Source organism: Mesocricetus auratus, unplaced genomic scaffold, assembly GCF_017639785.1.
Source record: "Mesocricetus auratus isolate SY011 unplaced genomic scaffold, BCM_Maur_2.0 Super-Scaffold_100021, whole genome shotgun sequence".
Taxonomy (NCBI): domain Eukaryota; kingdom Metazoa; phylum Chordata; class Mammalia; order Rodentia; family Cricetidae; genus Mesocricetus; species Mesocricetus auratus.
The window spans coordinates 32,737,979-32,758,769 of record NW_024429202.1 but is presented as its reverse complement, the minus strand read 5'-3'; the positions used below and the strand labels follow the sequence as shown (position 1 = coordinate 32,758,769).

Below are 20,791 nucleotides of genomic sequence, written 5' to 3'. Positions count from 1 at the left end.
AGCATCCTTATGTTATTTGCCTACTTATTTCATGACTCAATGGTATGAAAACTGATAGAACAAGAATAGAAATGAGAAGATGTATTGCAGCATAGTGTAAATGAATGACCAGACATGTTCATAGTGGGGCTCTAGAGTAACGACCCTCAGCACTGTTTACCCTGAATTTCTCCCTCTAATAGACATGTTTTAGGATGGCACCTGCAGCCTTTTAGAGGTTGTACATCACCAGTCTCACTGGCCATGTTTTGAGTATGGCAGTTTTGAGCAGAGAGGAATGTGTCATTTTCAGGATGGGTGTCTTGCTTCTTCATACAAGACTATCCTCTTCCCTCTGTCACAGTGATCAGTATTATTCAATATGGTAGACGCTGTAGGGTATGTCTTTTTGAGTTCAGGCACAGCAAAGAAGGTCTCTTAAAAAGCTGCTTTAGATTTTAAAAGCCACTCTTAACATCCTTGAAGGAGAAATATCTGATAAAATAACTGCTCAATAATGGTTTTTGGATGGACAGATGGATGACTGGATATGAGGAAGTGATGAATGTTTGGATAGCTGCATGGATGGATGGATGGATGGATGGATGGATGGATGGATGGATGATTAGGACACAGAACTTCTGGCTCCACTTAAGACAACTGAACTATATCATTAAGAGTGTTGGGGGCTGAACCAATAGTTCAAGGTTTAAAGTAGTACATACTACTATTACAGAAGACCCAAGTTCCATTGCTAGAACCCAAACTACAAGCTCACAGACACCAATAATAATTCTAGCTTCAGGGGATATGATGACTTCTTCTTGCTTTTGTAGGCACTTGCTAATCAAGAATATTTCCACACACAGATACACAGACACATAATTTAATTTAATTTTTTAAAAAATACAAAGGATGGTCTATGGATTTGTGAGGAAGAGTTATCAATTATTTCAAAATCCCTAGTAGCATCATAGGAAGCCCCCCTTTGACTTGTTGGTAAAGAGAGTCTAAGAGACATGCCCACCCAAGCAATATAGGCTAATGATGCTGCTTTTGCTTTCTTCCTAGAACTTGAAAGTAAGATGTAATTGTTGAAGACAACACATACTTCAGACACTGGAACTTACTGGGAAGCCTCCTTACTAAGGACTAGCTCTTATAGTATCTGAAGCTATTATACAAGCTGCCAATATTTTTTAAAAAAGCAATCACTAGTCCTACCCTATGTAAAGTCTGTGTATCACAACAATGATTAGCATGGCAAAATATACACAAATGAAATAGTGTCACTTATATCTTAGGATAATCAACAGCTGCTTAATTGTACTTAAGGACCACTCAATACAAAGGAATCCATGCCTAGTACTATAAGTACTATAGTACTGTAAGTACTAAAAGCCTAGCCAATTACCTGTCACTGGTGAGGTCACAGACTCTAAATGAAAACCTCTACTACTACTTTCTTAAACCAAAATAATTTCTAACTGCATTCTAAATACACAAACCTTATACACACAGATAAGTATAGCTCTCACCTCTCATCAAAGAAATTTCTTTTTGCAACAGATGTGGAGAACATTACAGAAATCCAACAGTATTTAAAATGCAGAGAAAAACTGATTATGAGATACCCAACTTCGACTGATAATTCTACAACACAACCACAATAGCTAGAAACCATAACAAAAGAAGCAGCAGAGAGATTGCAAGAGCCAGAGGACTAGTCTGCTGAGAGATGGTGTCTTCTATATATGTGACAGTGAAGCTGGAAGCTGCCTCCATGACATCTCAACAATATGGTTGCTTAAATAAGATCAACACAATGACAGTTGTTGACAAGCTAACTTCAATGGAGCAGGTCTCATAAGGCTCCACCCCTACATTAAAAACTATGGCAATTGATGGCTACTGAGAGAGAGACAGAGAGAGAGAGAGAGAGAGAGAGAGAGAGAGAGAGAGAGAGAGAGAGAGAGAGAGAGATTCAGTTTTCTCCAGAGACAAAATCCTCAAAGGTTTATCCAATTCCAAGTGGTCATCCCTGCACACATACACATAAAACACATCAACTACACTCAGTAGGTTACATTTATATAGATACATAGATATAACAAAATTGTTCAAGTAAAGGTTATGAATTTGAGAGGAAATGAAGGAGTACAGGAGAAATGGTAGTGGAGGAAGAGGTGGAGATGATGTTAATACAGTGTTCATATATGAGCTTCTCAGAAAAATTTAAGAAGTTGCTTTTTATGATGGCTCGATTCTTTCTTGTGGTTTTAATCTATTAGTCATGGCTTTGGCTTGGGTGTGGTGTGTGTCACACAGCATTCATGTGCTAGAGGCTTGGTGCCAGTGTGGTGTTGTAGAGGTAAAAGAATCTTTTGGAAGTGGGTGCTTTTAGAAGGTAAAGAGGTCTGTTGGGGGCACTCTCAAATGGGACACACCTTTCCTGGGGGAATGCTTTTTCACTCTCACTGGAAGTTTCTTGGGAACAGTTATTATTAGAGGACCTGTCTCCTCCCCTGAGTCATACATGTCTCCTACCCTTAGAGGCTCACTTTCTATTCCATGCCCACTTATAACATTGACAAAATGATTTTGTCAGGTAGTATTATGTCTTGGGATCTTCAGTCCCAAAATAATGAGCCAAACTCAACTCTCTTATTCATAACATAATAAAACTCAGAAATTTTGTTAGAGTAGTCGCAAATGACCCCAAATGACCAAGACATTCACCAATAACCAAGGTTGGTCCTGGGTACTGAGAAGGAAGATCATATAGATTATCATATCCTAGACAGAGAATGAAAAAGCTGTCTCCCCCTGCAATCAGAGTCTAATGCCACAGTGCAGGCTTGCACAACAGGTTCTACAAGATGATGGTCATTTTTTTAATTACCAAAGAAGTTGCAGGGAAAGTAATTGTCCACCAGCAACCCCTCCTTCCACAATTCAACTTGTCTGACTTTTCACATGAAAGTAACCTTATTATTTCTACACTACAACCCAACCTGCCCCACAGAGAACATTAGCAAAGGTGCTGGCAGAGGATGGTCTGGCAAAGGTCACGGGACTAGGAAGGTGTCTCGGCTACATCTGGCCTGCCAAGGTGTTCTCCCCTACTGGGAGTTTCCATGAAAATATTACATAACTTCTTAGGGGACCTCGTTGGCTAGGACAGGTTCTAAGAAAAATGCAGACTAGGTAGGCATATGCTTGTAGGTTAAGAATAATGACTTACCAAGAGGAACTCTAAAGGTTTACAGTGTGGGGATTGAAAATAGCAGACAGACTTGCTTCCTTTCACATCTGAGCCACTTGGAGTGGTTGGTGGGGAGTTCAGGGCCCTTGGTGGTATTTATAGAATTGCTTCTTGATGGTTTTCTGTCCTTGTTTTCATTAAAGAGTTAAAGGCCATCACTCTACTCCTAAGTGTGCCTCCTCCTCCAAATCTATTCCTACAGCTGCTCAACTCCACCTCCCGACAAAGAAAAGATAATTTGATAACTAGCTAAATTTCATTCCTTTTTCCTACCTGTGGGACTGAGGTGAGTGCCCATCACCTTAAGTGGCTCGTGTCTTCTGGCTAAAAATCAATTGGTATAATTCAAACCTCAACTATTCTCTCCCTTCAAGCAAAGCAAATAATCCAAATGTGTGTTTGTGGGTCAAATTTGGCAACTGTCGTGAAATCATAGTTGAAGGCCCCTATCTAACAGTATGTTTCTAGCATGCCACTGAGAGGCTTGTCCTCCATAAGGTACAAGTCTTTCAAGTTGCTTGTTGGAGAGCCTATAACTTAGACACCAGATATATTGAAGGCAAGGGGTCACTCAGTTTTGGAGGAGCTGAGGATCAGAAATGTCTCCCCATGTTGGTAAAACTCTGTCCTCTGAAACACACTTCTGGGGACTTCAACTGGCCCTGCCACCAGTGGAAGGGAAGTGCCTTGGAAAGGCCTTTCGCTTAGGTCATGTCACAGGCTCCTGAGCTGACCAACTAACCAAGAGTTCACTACTCTGTTTGCCTGAGGTTACATCTTTATTTCTGTGCCTGGTATAAACCAAAAGGTTTCATTTCTTGTGTGGATCTTCCTCTGGATTGTGAGGATGAAACAATATCTGTTCATCACCTACCATGTGACAGATGTCCAGACATCCCATTTTGTGACCTCACAACTACCTTCTCAGGTTGGATAAGTCCCTTCCATATAATATACAAGAAGCTGGCTTGAGATCCTTGCTCAAAAATGATGTCTTTGTAGATTCATATCCTTTCATTCACCAACTTTCATATGGTTTCTTGCTTATACTTAGGATGTATACTCATATCTCAATGAACTCATCCCAAGCTGGAAATATCATGGCTAAAGTGCACTGAATCCACTTCATCCATCCCTTAGCCCAGCTCAGCATCTCAGCACACTGCAGAACGTCAACAATTTCCTGTTGTGAACAGGATGGTAACTGGAAAGGCAGCTCAATGCTACCGCTCAATGCTCAGAAACATGACCATAGCACAACACATCAGCCCCTGAAGGCCCACATTCAAAACCAGTGCCTACTGAATGTTACTGTTCTTCCCCTGTGGTAATGTTAAAGGTATGAACCCTAGAGGACCCTTTGCTTGCTCAGAGATAAATGATGGGCTCTATGGATGCCAAAAGAATCAGCTGGAATAGAAATCAAAAGGACTACCAGGAATTCCTTCAACAAAGCAAAGGATTATGGGATAAGTGAGGAACAAAAGGGAAACAGTGAGCTCTAGATGGGAGGTCAAGGAATTTATGATCTAGTGCTAGCACTACAGTGTGTACACAAAGAGCATCAAATTGCAAAATGAAGGAGAAGTCAAGGGTCTCTACTACAAACTTCCACTGATCATCTCATCACTGGGAATGGCTGACTGATCAAACCAAGAAGATGGTCACTCTGTCTTCTGGATTTTACACTGCACAAACTGGATTCTACTCAGCTAATAAATGCACAGTTTTATTGGGAGTCTGCCTTCATTTCATAAATGGCAATGAAGAAATGAGTATACATACAAATCTGCTAAGTCATCCTGGTCCTCACCTTAAAAAGAATGGCCACAAAGGATTCATGGACTTCAATGGTCCGGCCTAAAGGAACCCTACCCACAACTATTGTATATTGTCACTTTATAAAGTGAGACATATTATTCGCCTCATGATGTCCCATGAGGCATAAATAGGAAAATCTGATAAAGCATTCATTGATGAGATTGCTTAAGACCAATGCTTGGAAAGCGTAGGGCATCTCCTTCCGCCATGGAATTTCTAGAAGATACCATAGAGATATACCTAGACAGGCCATGTGAATACAGGGAAAGGTCAGTGGAAGATCATTAGAGTTGACAAAACAGTAAGGTAAAGTGGTTCAGAGAAAGCAGATGAAGATTTCCTGGGTTCCAGTGTAGAACTGGTCCTGTGGAACTTCGCCCTTCCATGTGAGGCAGAATAGTACGAGATGAGGAGAGATGTTGTGAGTGGATAGAAACATGAATGGAATTACTTGTTGCTTATCCATCAAGTTGATCTATAGCAACTAGATAGACAGATGGAGATAGGAAAACATCTATCCTACAGCCAAAAGGATGAGGCATATTTATAATCAGCTGTCCAGCTATGGTGAGCCATGAGTGCTCATGATCTGATGTGACAGTCACAGACAGGAGGCACTCAGTGGCCTTTCCAGTTCAGGAGCTTATTGTAATTAAAGCAGAATATGAATTTCCCATTAACCCTGTGAGTGGAAGAATGCCTTTATCCCAGTTCCACAGTAAGAAGAGACATGAGTGAACAGTCTTGCCTAAAGCCTTGTGTGAAAAATCACTAAGTCCATCATTTCTGTACAAGAGAAAGATCAGCTGGGTCACAGAACTTGAGCCCAGTCCAATCATTAGTAGATAGGTTTTTCTCCTTCTCCTTGCAGCTCAAAAGTGGAAATTCAAAAGGTAAGAAAATGGAAAGGGAATGGAAGGAATAGAGCTTGGCACCTAGGTCTGCTCTGTAGCCCAAGGGATTTTAACTTCTTACATCTGGTTTTCTTCATTTTTGAATGGAGGATGTCTTTCATGCTTCATAATAAGATCCATGAATTTAATAAAGTAGTAAATGCAAAACTGGTCACCATGGGTCCTGGCTGAGTAGCTCTGTCTGTGCCTTCTTCTAGAAGCTTAACCAGGAGACTCCATTGGGGATGTAGGTGACCTTAGGGTATTTTTAGGTAATATTAGAAATATATTTTATTTTTAAAAAGAAAGCTGTAGATATTCAAGTCACATAATATCATACTTAAATGTGCACATCCTGATAAAACGATTGTTGCAGAGCAACTGGTTCATTCTCCCCCTGCCCTCTCTCTCTCCACCCTCATAGCAAATCTCCACAAATCTCCAGTGCAGATTGCAGTACTGGAAATGCTTGTGTCTGCCCTGTTTGACAGGCTCTGAAGGTCCCATATAGTTATCAATTCCATAACCTGAAAATCAGCAAAAGGAAGGAAGGAATGGGAAACCACAAGCTGAACCCTTGATGTGGTTCGTTCTTGGTGAATCAGATTCATGGATATTTCAACTGTTCTAGAAATACAATCTGAGCTGTCATCACATGTAACAATCAGCCACAGGCCACCTCTGGGTGACTCAAACCTTCTGCAGGGTTGTGACTGTTGCCCTCAGGCAGGCTCTTTGCTCAATGAAAGGGTGAGCTCAAAGCCCTCAGCTCAAAATATCATTGGACGACAGAAAGTAGCAGTTGCTTTTAGCTGCCTTCTAAATCTGGCCCTGGGCTTCTCTGGTTTCACTTAGGGACCCAGTGGTGGCCCAGCACACACTTAATACTCACTGTGCTGTGGGAGACCAAAGATGAGCATGTGGGCAACCTCACAGGAGCCAATGCAATGGCAGCGCTGCCCAGAACAGATCACAACATCACCCTCGGCAGACACTATAGTTACTTAGAAATTATAATCTTATTTTGAAATGATCATTCTTCAGAAACATTTCTATGGAAACAATTTAGCCTTGAGAAAGTCAAACAAATGTCACTGGTGATGGAATTGCCACCGGAAACCATGATGAGGTTGGCTGTGGACAGACTGTTAAAGAAACCTCGGGGTGAGACCCGATCCTCACTCAGCGGCATCAGGCAAGAACTTGCTTTGGTAATGAATTCTGATGATTTCTCAGCAAGAATTTCTGCCTATCATGTGATTATGCTCCTGATAAAGAGATCGTGTGTTCTGGGCAAATTAAGAAATCAACCATATCTGTAGAAGCAAAGGCTGATAAAGTCTTTCTGGAAAAGCTGGGCTGCTGAGGTCACCCAAGTTCAATGTCATGTGTTACCTTGGCATTTGTAAAAAAAATCAAGGGTGCCCAGTCTAGATGCAAATTCCTCTTAGCCCCATTGCTCCACATTTAACAGCCCCAGCCAGACAAGTCTCCTGAGCGAAACCGCCAGGCAGGACTCCTGCATACCATTGCTCATCTGCAAACTTCTCCACACAATTCAGATACGTCTCTGAATACCAGAGTCGCTCCAGCCTCTTGCCTGCCCTCTTCAGTCCCCCACCCTGCTCCCTTCAATCTCTAAATCTCATCCCTGCTCCCTTCAACCACTGCTGAAGTGTTCTTTTTCCTAGAGCATTCCACATGGTTTGAGGTGTTATTTGATATCCCACTCCCCTGGGTTGTGTTTATACTCTCTAAGGACCTAATGTTGGAGACATCTGTACAGCTTCAGGTTGTGTTGGTTTGATTGAGAATGGCCCCCATAGGGTCATATGTTTAAATGCTTGGTCCCCAGTTGGTGGAATGGTCTTGGAAGAATTAAAAGATGCCCTCTTATTGGAGGAAGTGTGTCACTGGGCTCAGGGTCTGGGGTCTCAAAAGACTTGCACCATTTTCAGTATAGTCTGTCTCCTACTTGAGTATCAAGATGTGAGCTCTCAGCTTCCTTTGCTCCGCCATTATATACTCCAAGCCTCTGAAATCACAAGCCTAATTAAATACTGTCTTTGATTCCCAGCCTTGGTCTTAGTGTTTTGTCACAGTAATGGAAAAGAAACTAAGATACAGGTATCAAATTTTGCCCATCCCCACAATCCTAGGGTGATAACCTCTCGTTTACCAATGGGGTAAATAGGAAGTCATTAAAATAGCCACATGTATCAAGTTTTAAATCTATATATTGCTTAACCTGGACATTTCATTACTAATAAAGTATTGTTTTAAAACAGTCCCAAATGCAAAAACAGGGCCAGGAAGAAAAAAACAACATATTTTATCGTAACATGATTTATAAAAAAAATCAAAACCACTGAAATAACCATCCATAGAGGAAATTGTAAAATAAATTGTGTTAATTAACTTTGTTAATTAATTGTTAATCTATAAAATGCTGTGCAACAGCTGATGAGACATGGAAGGACCGAAAGTGACTACAACTAAGCAACACAAGTAATGTGGTCGCTCAGTGTTTGTCAAAACACTATGCATCTGCAGATGTGCATATGCTCGCCCTGAAGCCTGGGAGAGAAAAGCACAGATGAGTTAAAGGGCTTGCTCTTTACATAATGAATGGGGAGAAGGCAAGTGAAACCTTCCTGTTTATGACTAATAATTCTGTTTTACTTGATTCTTTTACAATGAAATATACTCTACTATAGCTAATGTACAGGAATATAGATTTTATATAGCAAAATTCCATAAAAGTGTGTCTAAACTTCTTACAGGCCAACAGTTGGTGAATACTGTAGTTTTTAGTGAAATTGATCACTGAGCTTGGCTTGTTACAAATATTCTAGCAACCCAGGCTGGGAACATTTTCCGGGGCTTGGTGGTAAGCCTTGCTCTTTCTAGCCTGTTCATCCACCATGGCTTCTCTCTGGAGAATTCCTAAGCAGAGAGCCCCCACTCCATTTTTCATATGACATGTGACTGAGCACTACACAAGCTGACTTATTCCTGTAACTGCTCTGTCCTGTCTCAACAACCAGAGGAATTTTATTTCATTTCGTCTAGTGTCTCATGATACATATGTATATGTGTGTATGCATATATACATATAGACATATGTTAGAAACCAAAGTACGGTCTTGGCCAACAAGTATACACAGAATGGCTATTAAATAATAACTTCTCCATTCTAAATAAAACAATTCTTGAATTGAAAGGTAAACTGAATTGCATGTTTTCTATTTCCTTTCTCTCTTCAAAGCAACTAATAAGAAGTTAATACACAAAGTGTCACCAGAATCCGGGCCACAGCCATGACAAGGAGAGCAGAGGCAGCACTGGCCCCTGTGGCCACTCCAGCCCCACCCCTCCCCGAACAAGGTCTGGGTGACTCACCACACTGATTCCATCATTGAGCAGGGCCTCCCCGAAGATCATCATGTAAAGCTGTTCATTCACACGTGCCTCCTCGAACACAGCCAGCACGGCCACAGGGTCCACCGCCGAGATCAGGCTACCAAACAGCAGGTTCTGCAGCAGGTTGATGTCACCAAGGCCGAAGGCCTTGATCTGGCAGATGAAGTAGAGGGAGAGCCCAATGCCAAAGGCATTGATCAGGGCCCCTAGGCCTGCCCACCACAAGATGGAGCCGATGTTCTCAAAGAAGGGCCGCGTGGGCATGAAGTAGCCGCTCTCCAGCACGATGGGTGGAAGGAGATAGAGGAAGTAAATGCTTGAATCCATGACTGGAGGCGATTTGTGGTGGGTGCCAAAGATGATGCTACCCACCAGCGCACCCACGATGAGGAGGAGGCAGCTCTCTGGCATGAGGTGGGGCAGCTTGTGGTAAAGGTGGAAACCTGGGAACAGAGAAGGAAGGAATCATTGCCAATGAACCAGGCTAGGTCTAGAGCCAGGAAAATGGGAAGCGAGGTGAAGGACTGGTTTCTCTGAGCCGGGCATCCTGTCTATTGCAGGAACTTGAGGGTTTCACACAGATCGTGTGCCATCGGTAGCACCAGTCACAGCCTGCAGGTCCCCTCCTTCCCTACTTCCTGATTGTGATACGTTTCCCAGAGGGCACATGAGGGAAAAGAGAAGTGAGTATGAAAAGAGTTCACACATGCAAAACCCATAGCTCAGTTGGGATCTGACAGACTCCTAGATCTCTTCTTATCCCATGCTTATTCTGCATCACCGAAATAAAACTTTTGTATTTTGTCTCCCCTTCTTAACTAATAACGTTGCCAACCGAACACATCAAAGAAGAAAATAGGCTCACGTTCTCAAGAAAGACTCTTGTCACTTTTGCCAATTATGTAGTCAACCCAGGTTTCCTCAGTTACGATTCTCATTTTCTATGCCTAAAGCCCATCCCTTCCTCCCCATTTCTACATCCAGGGCCTTACATTTCTCATGCTATTGGTTGCATAACTCTCTTTAACTCCTGCTATAGTTTGGATCTTAAACATCCCTCTAAAATGTATTATGCTATTCATGTCTAAGGAAGTCCTCTAGGGAGACAGAAAAAAAAACATTTACTGGCAGCACCATTGCACCTGTGAAGTCACAGGAACTATGCTTGCTGGCACAAGATACACCTAAGATCAAACCAGTCAACATTCTAGAATGGGAGGGTAAGGGACACACCAGACCTGCACTTAGCTAAGGAGCTATTGAGAATCAATGGCTGCTAGAAGAGGGGTGTGGTCCCTGGTGAGTTGACCAAGCTCCAGTAGGCGGCCCCAGACCTTTTTTATATATATAAAAAAAAGCAAAAAAAAAAAAAAAGCCGGGGGTTGGTGGTGCATGCCTTTAATCCCAGCACTCTGTAGGCAGAGGCAGGTGGATCTCTGTGAGTTTGAGGACAGCCTGATTTACAGAGAGAGTTCCAGGACAGCCTCCAAAACAATACAGAGAAACCCTGTCTCGAAAAATCAAAAAAAAAAAACATCAAATAAAAGAAAAGAATGCATTAAGCTGGGAAGCAGTCTTGGCAGTATCTGGGAAAGAGGTAGAAGAGGCGAGTGGTGACGTGAGTATGATTAAAATGCTATATATGCATGTAAGAAATACTATAAGAATAGAGAAGAAAAATTCTGATGTCACTTTATATAAGATACATACTACAAAGGGGCATAAGCATGTTTAGGGGTATTTCAGAAACTGTGGTAAACTTTGCTCTAATCCTAAGCCAAAATGAATTTAAATTTTATTTTATATATAGAATTCATGTTAGCAACTCAAATGGAAATTTTAAAGTCAAGCCTTCAAACACAACACAATTCACAGCCAGAGGAACTGAATGTGTTTAGGCAGAAAAATATCAAAAGTCTCTGTTTTCTATACTAGCCATTGCATTTCTATAAGACCAGAACCCTTCATGTGTAAAGCAAACACTCTAGTTCACAGAGTACAGCCGTCTCAACTAAGAACCAAGCATTGTAGGCAGCATTCATTGTGTAAGCAACTGCACACACTGTGTGCTCACAACCAAGGCTTCAGGGAAGTTGAGTGATTCAAGATGATCAAGCACAGACAGAAACACCCGATCTCATTACACACTTGATTTTTGGATCGATGGCTGGCCAATTTTTCAGAAACCTTCTTTGTTATTGTTGTTGCTAAATTTTTCATGATGCAACACTCTACAAGTCATGGTTTAAGAAGCTATGTTCTCCAACCCTATGTATCTTACTGCCTCAGTTCCACCTAAGATGTGAAAGGCACTCAGCACTGCATGAATTTTTAACTGAAGGTGTTTATTGAGCACTCTTGTGTAAAGAACAGTGCACTATTGAATTTAATGAGGTAGAAAGCCAAAGATGTGAATTATACTGCATTTCCCACTGTTGGCAAAGTTTAAAAGTAGGAGATGAATAAATGAGAAGACAGAAATAACATGACATTTGTGGCTTCAGTTAAATGTACATGAAATATCCTATAAATACAAAAGACATCAAACTCAGTGGCTCATATGGGGCTCCTCAAGCCACATCTCCTGCTCCAAGTTCTTCAGTCCTTCAATACAGCCAATCAAAATCCTTTGCAAGCAGGTCCCTTTCCTGTCTTGTTGCTCTGTTTTCCCTGCGTAAATTGTCCTTCCCCTTTGACTTTTGGTCCTGCTCAGAATTTGAGGCTAAGAGTAATTAATATGTCTTCCTCAAAAATTAGTGTCGTATCAAAACAATTCATCTCTACAAGGCCAGTTTAGTAACAGGGATGCTTATCTCCCACTTTTGTGCATGACTTCTCTGTCAATTCCCCCAGACTTAAGTAGATGATTTACATCACTATATTGCTTAACAAATATCAGCAGCTAAGTCTGTGTAACAGCTGTACGATGAATGAATGAATGGGCTAAGTGGTCATCAGATATGCTTTCATACGGAAAGAAACTGGGTGCCTTGGGAAATGCTGAAGATATGCATAGTTATGTAATAGAATGAGAAATATTTTAAGTCAGGGGAGGCAGCATCAAGACAAAAATCAAACAAAATGAGGTAGGAATGGTCCTAACAGACATTTTGCTCTCTCATTGAGAGATGTCACCTGGCTTAAACAAGGTCGGAATTGGGAAGGTTATTAAGTAAAAGCTGGAAGATTTTTTTGTGCTGATTAACAGAGAGAGTCCTTTCCACGGGCTGTGGGGAACCAGTCAGTGTCTCCTTGGAGAGTCTTATATTTAGCTGAATAAAAAGAAGATATGGTTTCTCTCAGAACCGCTTTGAACTGATCCACTATATATATGTGACTGTGTGTATAGTGTGTGTGTGTGTGTGTGTGTGTGTGTGTGCAGGTTGATACAGTTGAGCATAATTATCACCAAAGGATATCCCTCATACTCTCAGTTTGACTTTACAAGTGTCAAGACTAGTTCAAGGCCTTCTAAAGCCTGGGTTCTCAGTTTTTTAATCACAGCTTTTTTGGCCTTGTTTTCCTCTTCACCTTTCTTATTTTTGTCTTTCAGTTAGTGTTTATTTCAATCAAACTTAACTTCTACATTATGCCATGGAAGGGGCAGAGCCTGTGTGTTTTCTCGGAACCTCTGTTTTGCCATTCTGGCTCCATTTCCTTGAACTGAGGTACTTAGAAAAAAAAGGATTTACCTGCCTTAAAGCAAGATGGGCCTGCAGAGCTGTGGCAGAAACAGATCACATCCTTGCGGCATTGCAATCGGAAGCACTTACTGCATGTTACACTTTAAATCATTTGTCCCCTTTCATGAAGGACAGCAGGATTCCCACGTCAGTCACTTTAACCTTTTATAATTCCAGTGCTCCAAAGGGAAATGGAAAGAACCATTAGGTTCTGGGAAATGGAAGACAACCTTCAGTGCTGTTCTTCCAAACGGTTCCAGCAATGGTTCCCATAATACTCCCAGAAGCAGGGTGGAACTAAAAGATAACTCACAAAGCAAGGAGCGACTTTAATTATCTTTGTTCTGTAATGCCTGCGTTTTGTAGTTAAGTATTTAAAGGGGATGGAGAGCATATTGCTATTTTCCTGTCAAAGTGCCAACGGTGAGTTCTAGGTTAACCTCTTATCCCTGTGAAAGTATGTCCCTTAAGTTCCAACCTTTTTGCTTCTAGACATTACATGGGTACTCCACAAATATGCCCAAATGAATGAGAACTAATACATGATGGTGATAATAAGGCTTAAAAGTATGTTATTATTCAGAATCTATAATCTGAATACTCATTCATAGGCATTTCTTAAATGTTAAAGTTTGGATACCACCATAGGTATCATCACCTTTACTATTATTACTGTTTCTCTCTCAGTATGCAAACCATAATATTATATAGAATTTTGGGCTCAATATTTGGCATATAACATATTTAGTAAATATTCCACTTTTCAGTTCCCTAATGCTTATGGAGTACAGACTTATCTAGATTCCTGAAGACTAGCAATTATAAACTCATCCTTGAGTAAGTATGTTAACTGATAACCTACTACAGTACTTTTTCTTTCTGACATCATGCTGAATTATATCACCATGAAAATTAATAGCATTTAACTGAGAGTCCCTTGAATGACAATGTCCCCCCTAGTCTCTTCATATTTCCTGATAGTGAATTCTGAGCACATACAATACATCTAAACAACAAGCAACACCTTATGCAAATGTTTAAGAAAAGATATATTGAACCCTTCTCTGCTTCTATTTGTGGCTAAAAGAGCCAGCTAATCAGCTACAGGTCTGTGTTCTAAGCACCTGAACCAACTTCAGCTGTTGCCAAGAAGAGGGAGGAAAGTTGAGGGAGAGGGACAAGTGGAGACAAATAATACTCCCCATTGTTTACAAATGGCACAAGAGAGTCATGGGAAAACAACCTTGAAAATTCCCATTATCCATCTAGCTAAATGAACGGCTCTAGAGCCTGCCCTGGACTGAGCACAGTATTCATCTAGAGAGCCAGTTTTACTCACTCTTTCAAAATGATGCACGTTTTGTGTAAACTAGCCATTCAGCAAACGGCAAGAGTTTTCTCCCAGCCAACCCTTTCCATTCCATTGTAAGCCTTTTGTAGCTTAATATGTACAATTGCTCTAAAGAGGCACCTAAGTACACCAGAGGGCCCTAGCCCACAGGAAGGAAGGAGACACACAGACAGACAAGAGCCAGTAAACATTCACTACAGACTACAACTAGTTCAATCTAAATTTCAAATCTGTCATACATATATATACATGTGTGTATACATATGTATGTATGTATATGAAAATAAAAATGTTTGAAAGATTCTACATCAATAAGACAGCCTGTGCCCTCAATTTATCTACAGTTTATCATAGAGGAGGCATATGCACAGTAACTGACAAAACTGTATGGATTTTCTGCTTTAGAATAAGCGGTTTTTAAGGAGAGAAGGGCTGGCACATTGGTCTTAGAATGTGAGCCAGTCATAGAACTGTGGCATTTGGGTGAAGAGCAACGGACTAGAATTCAATCCATTCACTTGAGCTCACTTCTGTTGACAAAGGAAAGCAGCTCCCTTTAAGCTAGGAAGAGAGCCATACATTACCCACAGATATTGTCTCCTGTACCCCACTCCACATTGCTGGGGTGTGAGAGTTGCCTGTGCTTATTTTTCTCCTTGCTGTCCTGGCATTTCTCAAGAAACATGAGTCTCTTAGAAAGAATAAATAACTAAAGCTACTGACAAATTACAATACGTGGTTGGGAATGAAGGAAGATCATTTTATAAAAAGAAATATTATTCAGTCTCTGACATTTCCCAAGAAATATTATTCAGTCTCTGACATTTCCCAAGCACTGCACACTCTACATTGTATCATTAAAAAAAATAGAGCATGAGATTTTTACAAGACAGGTAAGTCACATGGTTGTGTTCTTAAATTACAAAGTCAAAACAATGAAGAGCGTAGAAGTATGCATTTAAATTTCAAATTCAATTCTGAAGCATTAAACAGCCACTACTTTCTCTTGATTTCAGGGGGTGTTATTTTAATGCACTACAAGAAACAGTTAATATCCACTTAACCCATTGTCTAAGAGGTTTTCACATGTGATACCTCAGATAAGAAGCAACCCCCCTTAAACATGTGTTTGAGAACTTACCAATCTTTGCAAGAGATGCGAGCAGGATCCAGAGGGTGACCTCATAGGGAATTTGAACATAGTCATAATCCAGTTCAAACACAGATATCCTTTCATCAGGGTCTGAGCTGGAAGCAGCAAACTGAGCACCAGGTGCCTGCTGGGCAGTGGAATTTGAGGATTCATTCACATACGACGATGCTTCCGAACCTGCAAGGACCATCAGCCATAGCAACCAGTTCCAAGAACTAAAAGTCATAAGCATTTCAAGACCCATGCCTGTGAGTCTCTTACTACACACCTGGAGGCTGATGTGTGCCATATGTCGGAGGCAGGGCAAGTTTCCAGCCGCATTACCCGGGTGAGCGGTAATATACGTGCAATCCAAAAATCATTCCCAAACGAGACCAGTGTGATGATTCTGCGGGTGCATGCTTTCAAATCTTCTTAAAATCTGTTGTTGTTCCAGCAGCTCGGCTTCTCGATTAAATATAGGCTTCCAAAGAGATCTACCTGCAACACCTTCATCCGATTGTGAATTGAAGACATCTACGAAGAGAAATCCCTCTTCATTCAAAGCTATTTCCTCCCTCTCTGAGCACCGGCTTCATCTTGTGAGTGTAAATTGGGAAGGACAGTCATTCCGTGAACCACTGAAGTCCTTTAATAAGGAAGGAAATCCTTCCTGCCTATTAGATCCCAGGAAGGAGTCACCTGTACTGTACCTGATCATCCACACCTCTCGCTTCTGTCTCACCTGTTTTGAACCGGTCAAAGCTGCAGGTAGCTCTTGAACCACACTTAATTATTTGCTTTGATTTGACTTTTGTAATGAAATGCTGGCTCTGAAGATTCTTGTCAGGCTACGCTACTGCCACCTAGTGGGCAGCTGCAACATGGCATCCTTTACGAGTTGGTAATGATAAGTTGTTGGTTGACCTTGCAGTAAGCATCTAAACCAAGGTGCTTTCCAGGATGAAGAGCTGTTGACGAGTACGCCAAGCCATGAAGAGAGTACGCCAAGCCATGAAGAGAAAATAGGACTGTCCTGGAAGACATGTCACACAGTTTTCATAGACAAGGGAGGCAGAAGCAAGGCAAGGACCAGGAAGATAATGAACGCTGGTTTTCCCAGCCAATAATACATGGGAGAAACAAAGCTCCCACTCAATAAACTTCACAGTTTCTGAAAAGGGAAGAAACCAGATAAGAAGCTGGATGAGTGTGCCTGAAAACCCAGTTGTGAATATGTTCTAGAATGCCCAAACCTGTAGTTAACCATTTTATTAATGTGGTCTCTCTGTACAATTGTCTATGTGGACTGTCTATGGAGATCGGAGTGGATTTTGTCAAAGGTTCTTCATGTGGGAGTGGCTACTTGTATTCATTCCATGAATTGTAGAGGACGGTAGATAAGATAGATGAGAAAAATTTCCAAAAAGCCAAAATTGCCTACAGATTTAATATGTATTTTCCTAAAGACAACAGAAGCGAGGATCGTAAAAACAAAAAACAAACAAATAACAACAACAAACGAGCCATGCTTACAGGGCCACAGCGTGTGTCATTTTCTGTCTTGCCGTGGTAGCACTCCACTCTTGTCAAGTGCACCTTACAGAACCGCCTTCTGATTTCATTTACAAATGGAAATTCCTTAAGACAGAAGCTAAAAAGTAACAGACTGGAAGAGGAGCCAGCACGCCAACAGCGCAGATAGAAAGGTGGATTCCTTTCACAATCAGCCCCTAAGTGGGCTTCAATGTAATGAACACTGTTGGAAGTGGGGGGTTATCTCAGAGAAATGAGAGGGTTGGTCATTTTAGAATACACATCATAATTTGAAGCATGGATTTGCAAAGTAGAATTAACTCCAGAAAGAAAAACAAAAAGGATTAATTTCAACATTATTTAGTATGATAGGCTGAAGGTCAAAGCCATATAGACCATTTCAATAGACAAAAGCAGTATGAGACTAAGGCAACATGTTTTCATTTTAAAAACAGACACCAAAACAGGAGTGGAGGGAGATGCCTTGAAATGATAGCATCCACAGGCAGCAATTCACTTCTTAGTCAAAACCTAATGTTGTTGCCCTGATCTTACAACGCCCCCATGTAGGCTCTATCCAGTGGAGTTATACGATAAAGGATACCCAGGTGGACTTGAGAAAGCAAAATTATTTCTATGCGCATATGATAGAATTTTTTATGGAAAAGCATTAGTAATTGACTAAAAATCTGTTAGTAAGTAGCTTGTGACTAGAGTTGTCAGGGCCAGTTCCTGGGCTCTGGCAGCCCTGACAAGCTAGGCTCAGACACCTGTCCTCACTATGCCTAGATAAGCCATACTGAAAAGCAGGGGGAGAAGATTTCTGGGTTCCCGACATGATGTTTGGTTTTAATAGAGGGCAAAAGAGGCTGGCACTAAGAAGTCCCCATCAAGGTAGTCTTTGCCCAAGAGTGACGTGTTAATCGTCTCCCCGAAGGTGACCTGACATGTGTAATCTCTTTCCTGGAAACAAGTTCCTCCTCTGCCTGGCACCAGGCTTTAGCCTTTTTCTTCTGACAGTTTGAGCTTTCTGGGGGAAATTCCAATTACTGAGAGCCAAGGAAACAGACCCAATTCCCTCTTAAGAGTAGTTTCACACCTGTTTACAGATGTACTTCTTAGGTAGTCAATGTCCAGTATCTTTTAATTTATTCTAAGGCACTGTTTGGAGTTCACAATGTTAGGGTGTGTCTAACTCTACATGTTTAGTGTGACTAATCATAATACAACTGGGAATGTGTGGGCCCAGACCTGGAAAAGCACCGTACTACCAACAATATCAGCTTGAAGAATATCAAAAGTGTCCTTCTGCTCTTTAAACTGTAGAAGGCAATAGACTGCCGTGTAAAGCCAGGGTTCCTACGAGATGACAAGGACTGTTTGCAGCGACAGCCTTTCTCCCAAGATAAATTGTCTTACTGACAATTCCAGGAAAGACAGACCACAGACTCACAGGTAGCCCCCAAAACTCTATCAGCATCCTCATTTCCAAGACCTCCCCCATACCTCTGTAATGAGTCTCAGCTAGGGTTTTCTTCCCATGGGAGGGTGCCTGTCCTTTCTACTTTCTATCTTTATACACTGCCTCAGAAATCTAACAGAAGATTTATATAATGTGAGAGTCATAAATACATATAAAAGAGCTGGCAACTATTAGGAACTACCAGAATTAGAACTGCCAGAAGTTTAGGAAATCCTATCTGGGTTGCCATATGTTGCCAAGGAAATTGTGGTTCTCTGGGTTCTTAGTCACATTAATGAGAGAATTTAAGACTCCAAAGGAAGATTGAGAAAATAATTGATAAGAGTTTAAAAGAAAAACAATGAGGAAGTTAAGCTGGAAATCTTAGCATCTGCCCACAAAGGAGAGGTGGAGGAGATGAAGAGAGAAGCCACACTGTAGAGTGAGGTTCCCGTGTTCAGCAAAGGAGGTTCAGCCCCATGGAGGGCAAGCAGCTTCATGGGAAGGTGGAGGGGGCCGGGCGCTCCTTCTTAGAAAGAAAGAGGAAGCCTGCAGTTTGGCCACTGTCCATTTCTGGAGGGGAAAAAGTACATTGTATCATGACAGTGATCATTATTCGTCTCATCTCTTCAGCGTGGCTTCAGGTGAATTAGTAGTCTTCCTGAGACAGGGTCCATTGCATGGGTGATTAGCCAAGTGATTAGTACTCCCAGATAAATTTTAAAATCACATTTATTGATTAGTTTACTGGTTTATTTTGCATGGTGTATAGAGTTGATCATGTGCACATGCCACTGCACACATGCAGAGCAGAAGACTTTTTTGAGTCTGTTCTCTGTTTTTATCACACAGGACCAAACTCAGATCTTCAGGCTTGGAGGCAAGCACCATTAACTCCCGAGCCTAGCCTAAAATTAACTCTCAAGGGAGGAGACAATGACAATGGTATGTCATATCTCAACTCATGACTAGAGGCAGATTCCATTCTTTTGAGCAGGAGCAAATAGTTTTGTCTTGCTAGACTTCAGCAGAGCCCTGATGTCTTCAGGACCACAGTATCATCCTTCCCTCTGAAGAGATAGCCCTAACATCATTTAGGAGATGAACTGAAACTGAAGGATAGATCCAACCCATTTCCACCATGAAAGTCCAGACACCTAGTTTTAAAGTTATTCCTAAGGCCTTAAATAGCAAGATTGCTCAAATGGTAGGCTTTGTATCTTAATGGTACTGATTTTAAAAAGGGAACAAGTGTCAAAAGGATTTATTGTTCATTTGATATACTGAAAGTCCAAACATAATGCATGCTGAATAAATAGCATGTAATTATTCTTTGCATGTATTAAACTTATATACTACTGGGTATGGTAGTAAACACCTTTAATCTCATCACTTGGTAGCAGAAACAGATGAATGGGCTAACCTGGTGTACATAGCAAGTTCTAGGCCAGTTAAAGATACAGAGCAAAACCTCGTCTCAAAAACAAATAACTTACATGTCTTTAACTGGTCAACATATATAAAGTATAGGCATAGAGTTTTGTACATTTCTAGTCATAAGTCCATAAAGAATTAAACACAATAAATTATTGTATGTTGCTTGAAAAGTGATCATTTAAAAATGCCAACATAGACAAAACTTAAATGAACCTCAATTTTGTTAAGATGTGATTTCCTAAGTACTCAAACACAAGACAAAAATTAGTAGAAAATATAAGCAATCATCTCAAAAACAAACTCCTGATAATTTTACAGTCCACATACACACAAAATTTTAGTATTAAAGTATCTGATCTCAGCATCACTTTCTGTTAGCAATTATTCTAACAGCAAAATCAGCCTATCTCAGCCCTGATAAAAACCCACACATAGTGAATATGGGTTAAAGCTCAGAAATCATGTACAGTTTCTCAGTCTACAGACTAATCCTAAAGTTGATCCTTTAAATTTACCTAGCAAAAGTCACTTTAGAAATTTTCTGTGCATTGAGCCAACATATTGTTATGTTCTTATTTTTGTTATGCTGACAATAAATAAGTAAATACAGTATGATTTCTCTCTAGAAAATGTTTTGTAAGACAATTCTTAAATCTTTTTTGGCTAATGGCCAAGTAGAATAGATCAAGATGGGAAATCCAAACAAACATACAGAGAGAAGGAAGGCAGAGTCAGGGAGATGCCATGTAGCTGCCAGGGAATCGAGATGTGAGGTAACAAGCCATTTGGTAAAATATAAAATAATAGAA

General features: G+C 40.9%; 1 protein-coding gene across 2 annotated transcripts in view; it reads right to left on the bottom strand.

Annotated features, from left to right (window-relative positions):
• Window positions 1-16,402, bottom strand: part of Slc9a4 (solute carrier family 9 member A4) — a 62,425-nt gene extending 46,023 nt beyond the window's left edge. For both annotated transcript variants that reach the window (XR_001196817.3, XM_013117370.3), the window contains exons 1-2: window positions 15,557-16,402; window positions 9,361-9,824 (exon numbers count right to left, since the gene is read on the bottom strand). Coding sequence is in view for 1 of the 2 variants with exons in the window: in XM_013117370.3 (XP_012972824.1) it covers window positions 9,361-9,824; window positions 15,557-15,857 (765 nt within the window). In the remaining variant the exon portion in view is untranslated. The remainder of the gene's footprint in view (window positions 1-9,360; window positions 9,825-15,556) is intronic.
• Window positions 16,403-20,791: the final 4,389 nt, after the last annotated feature.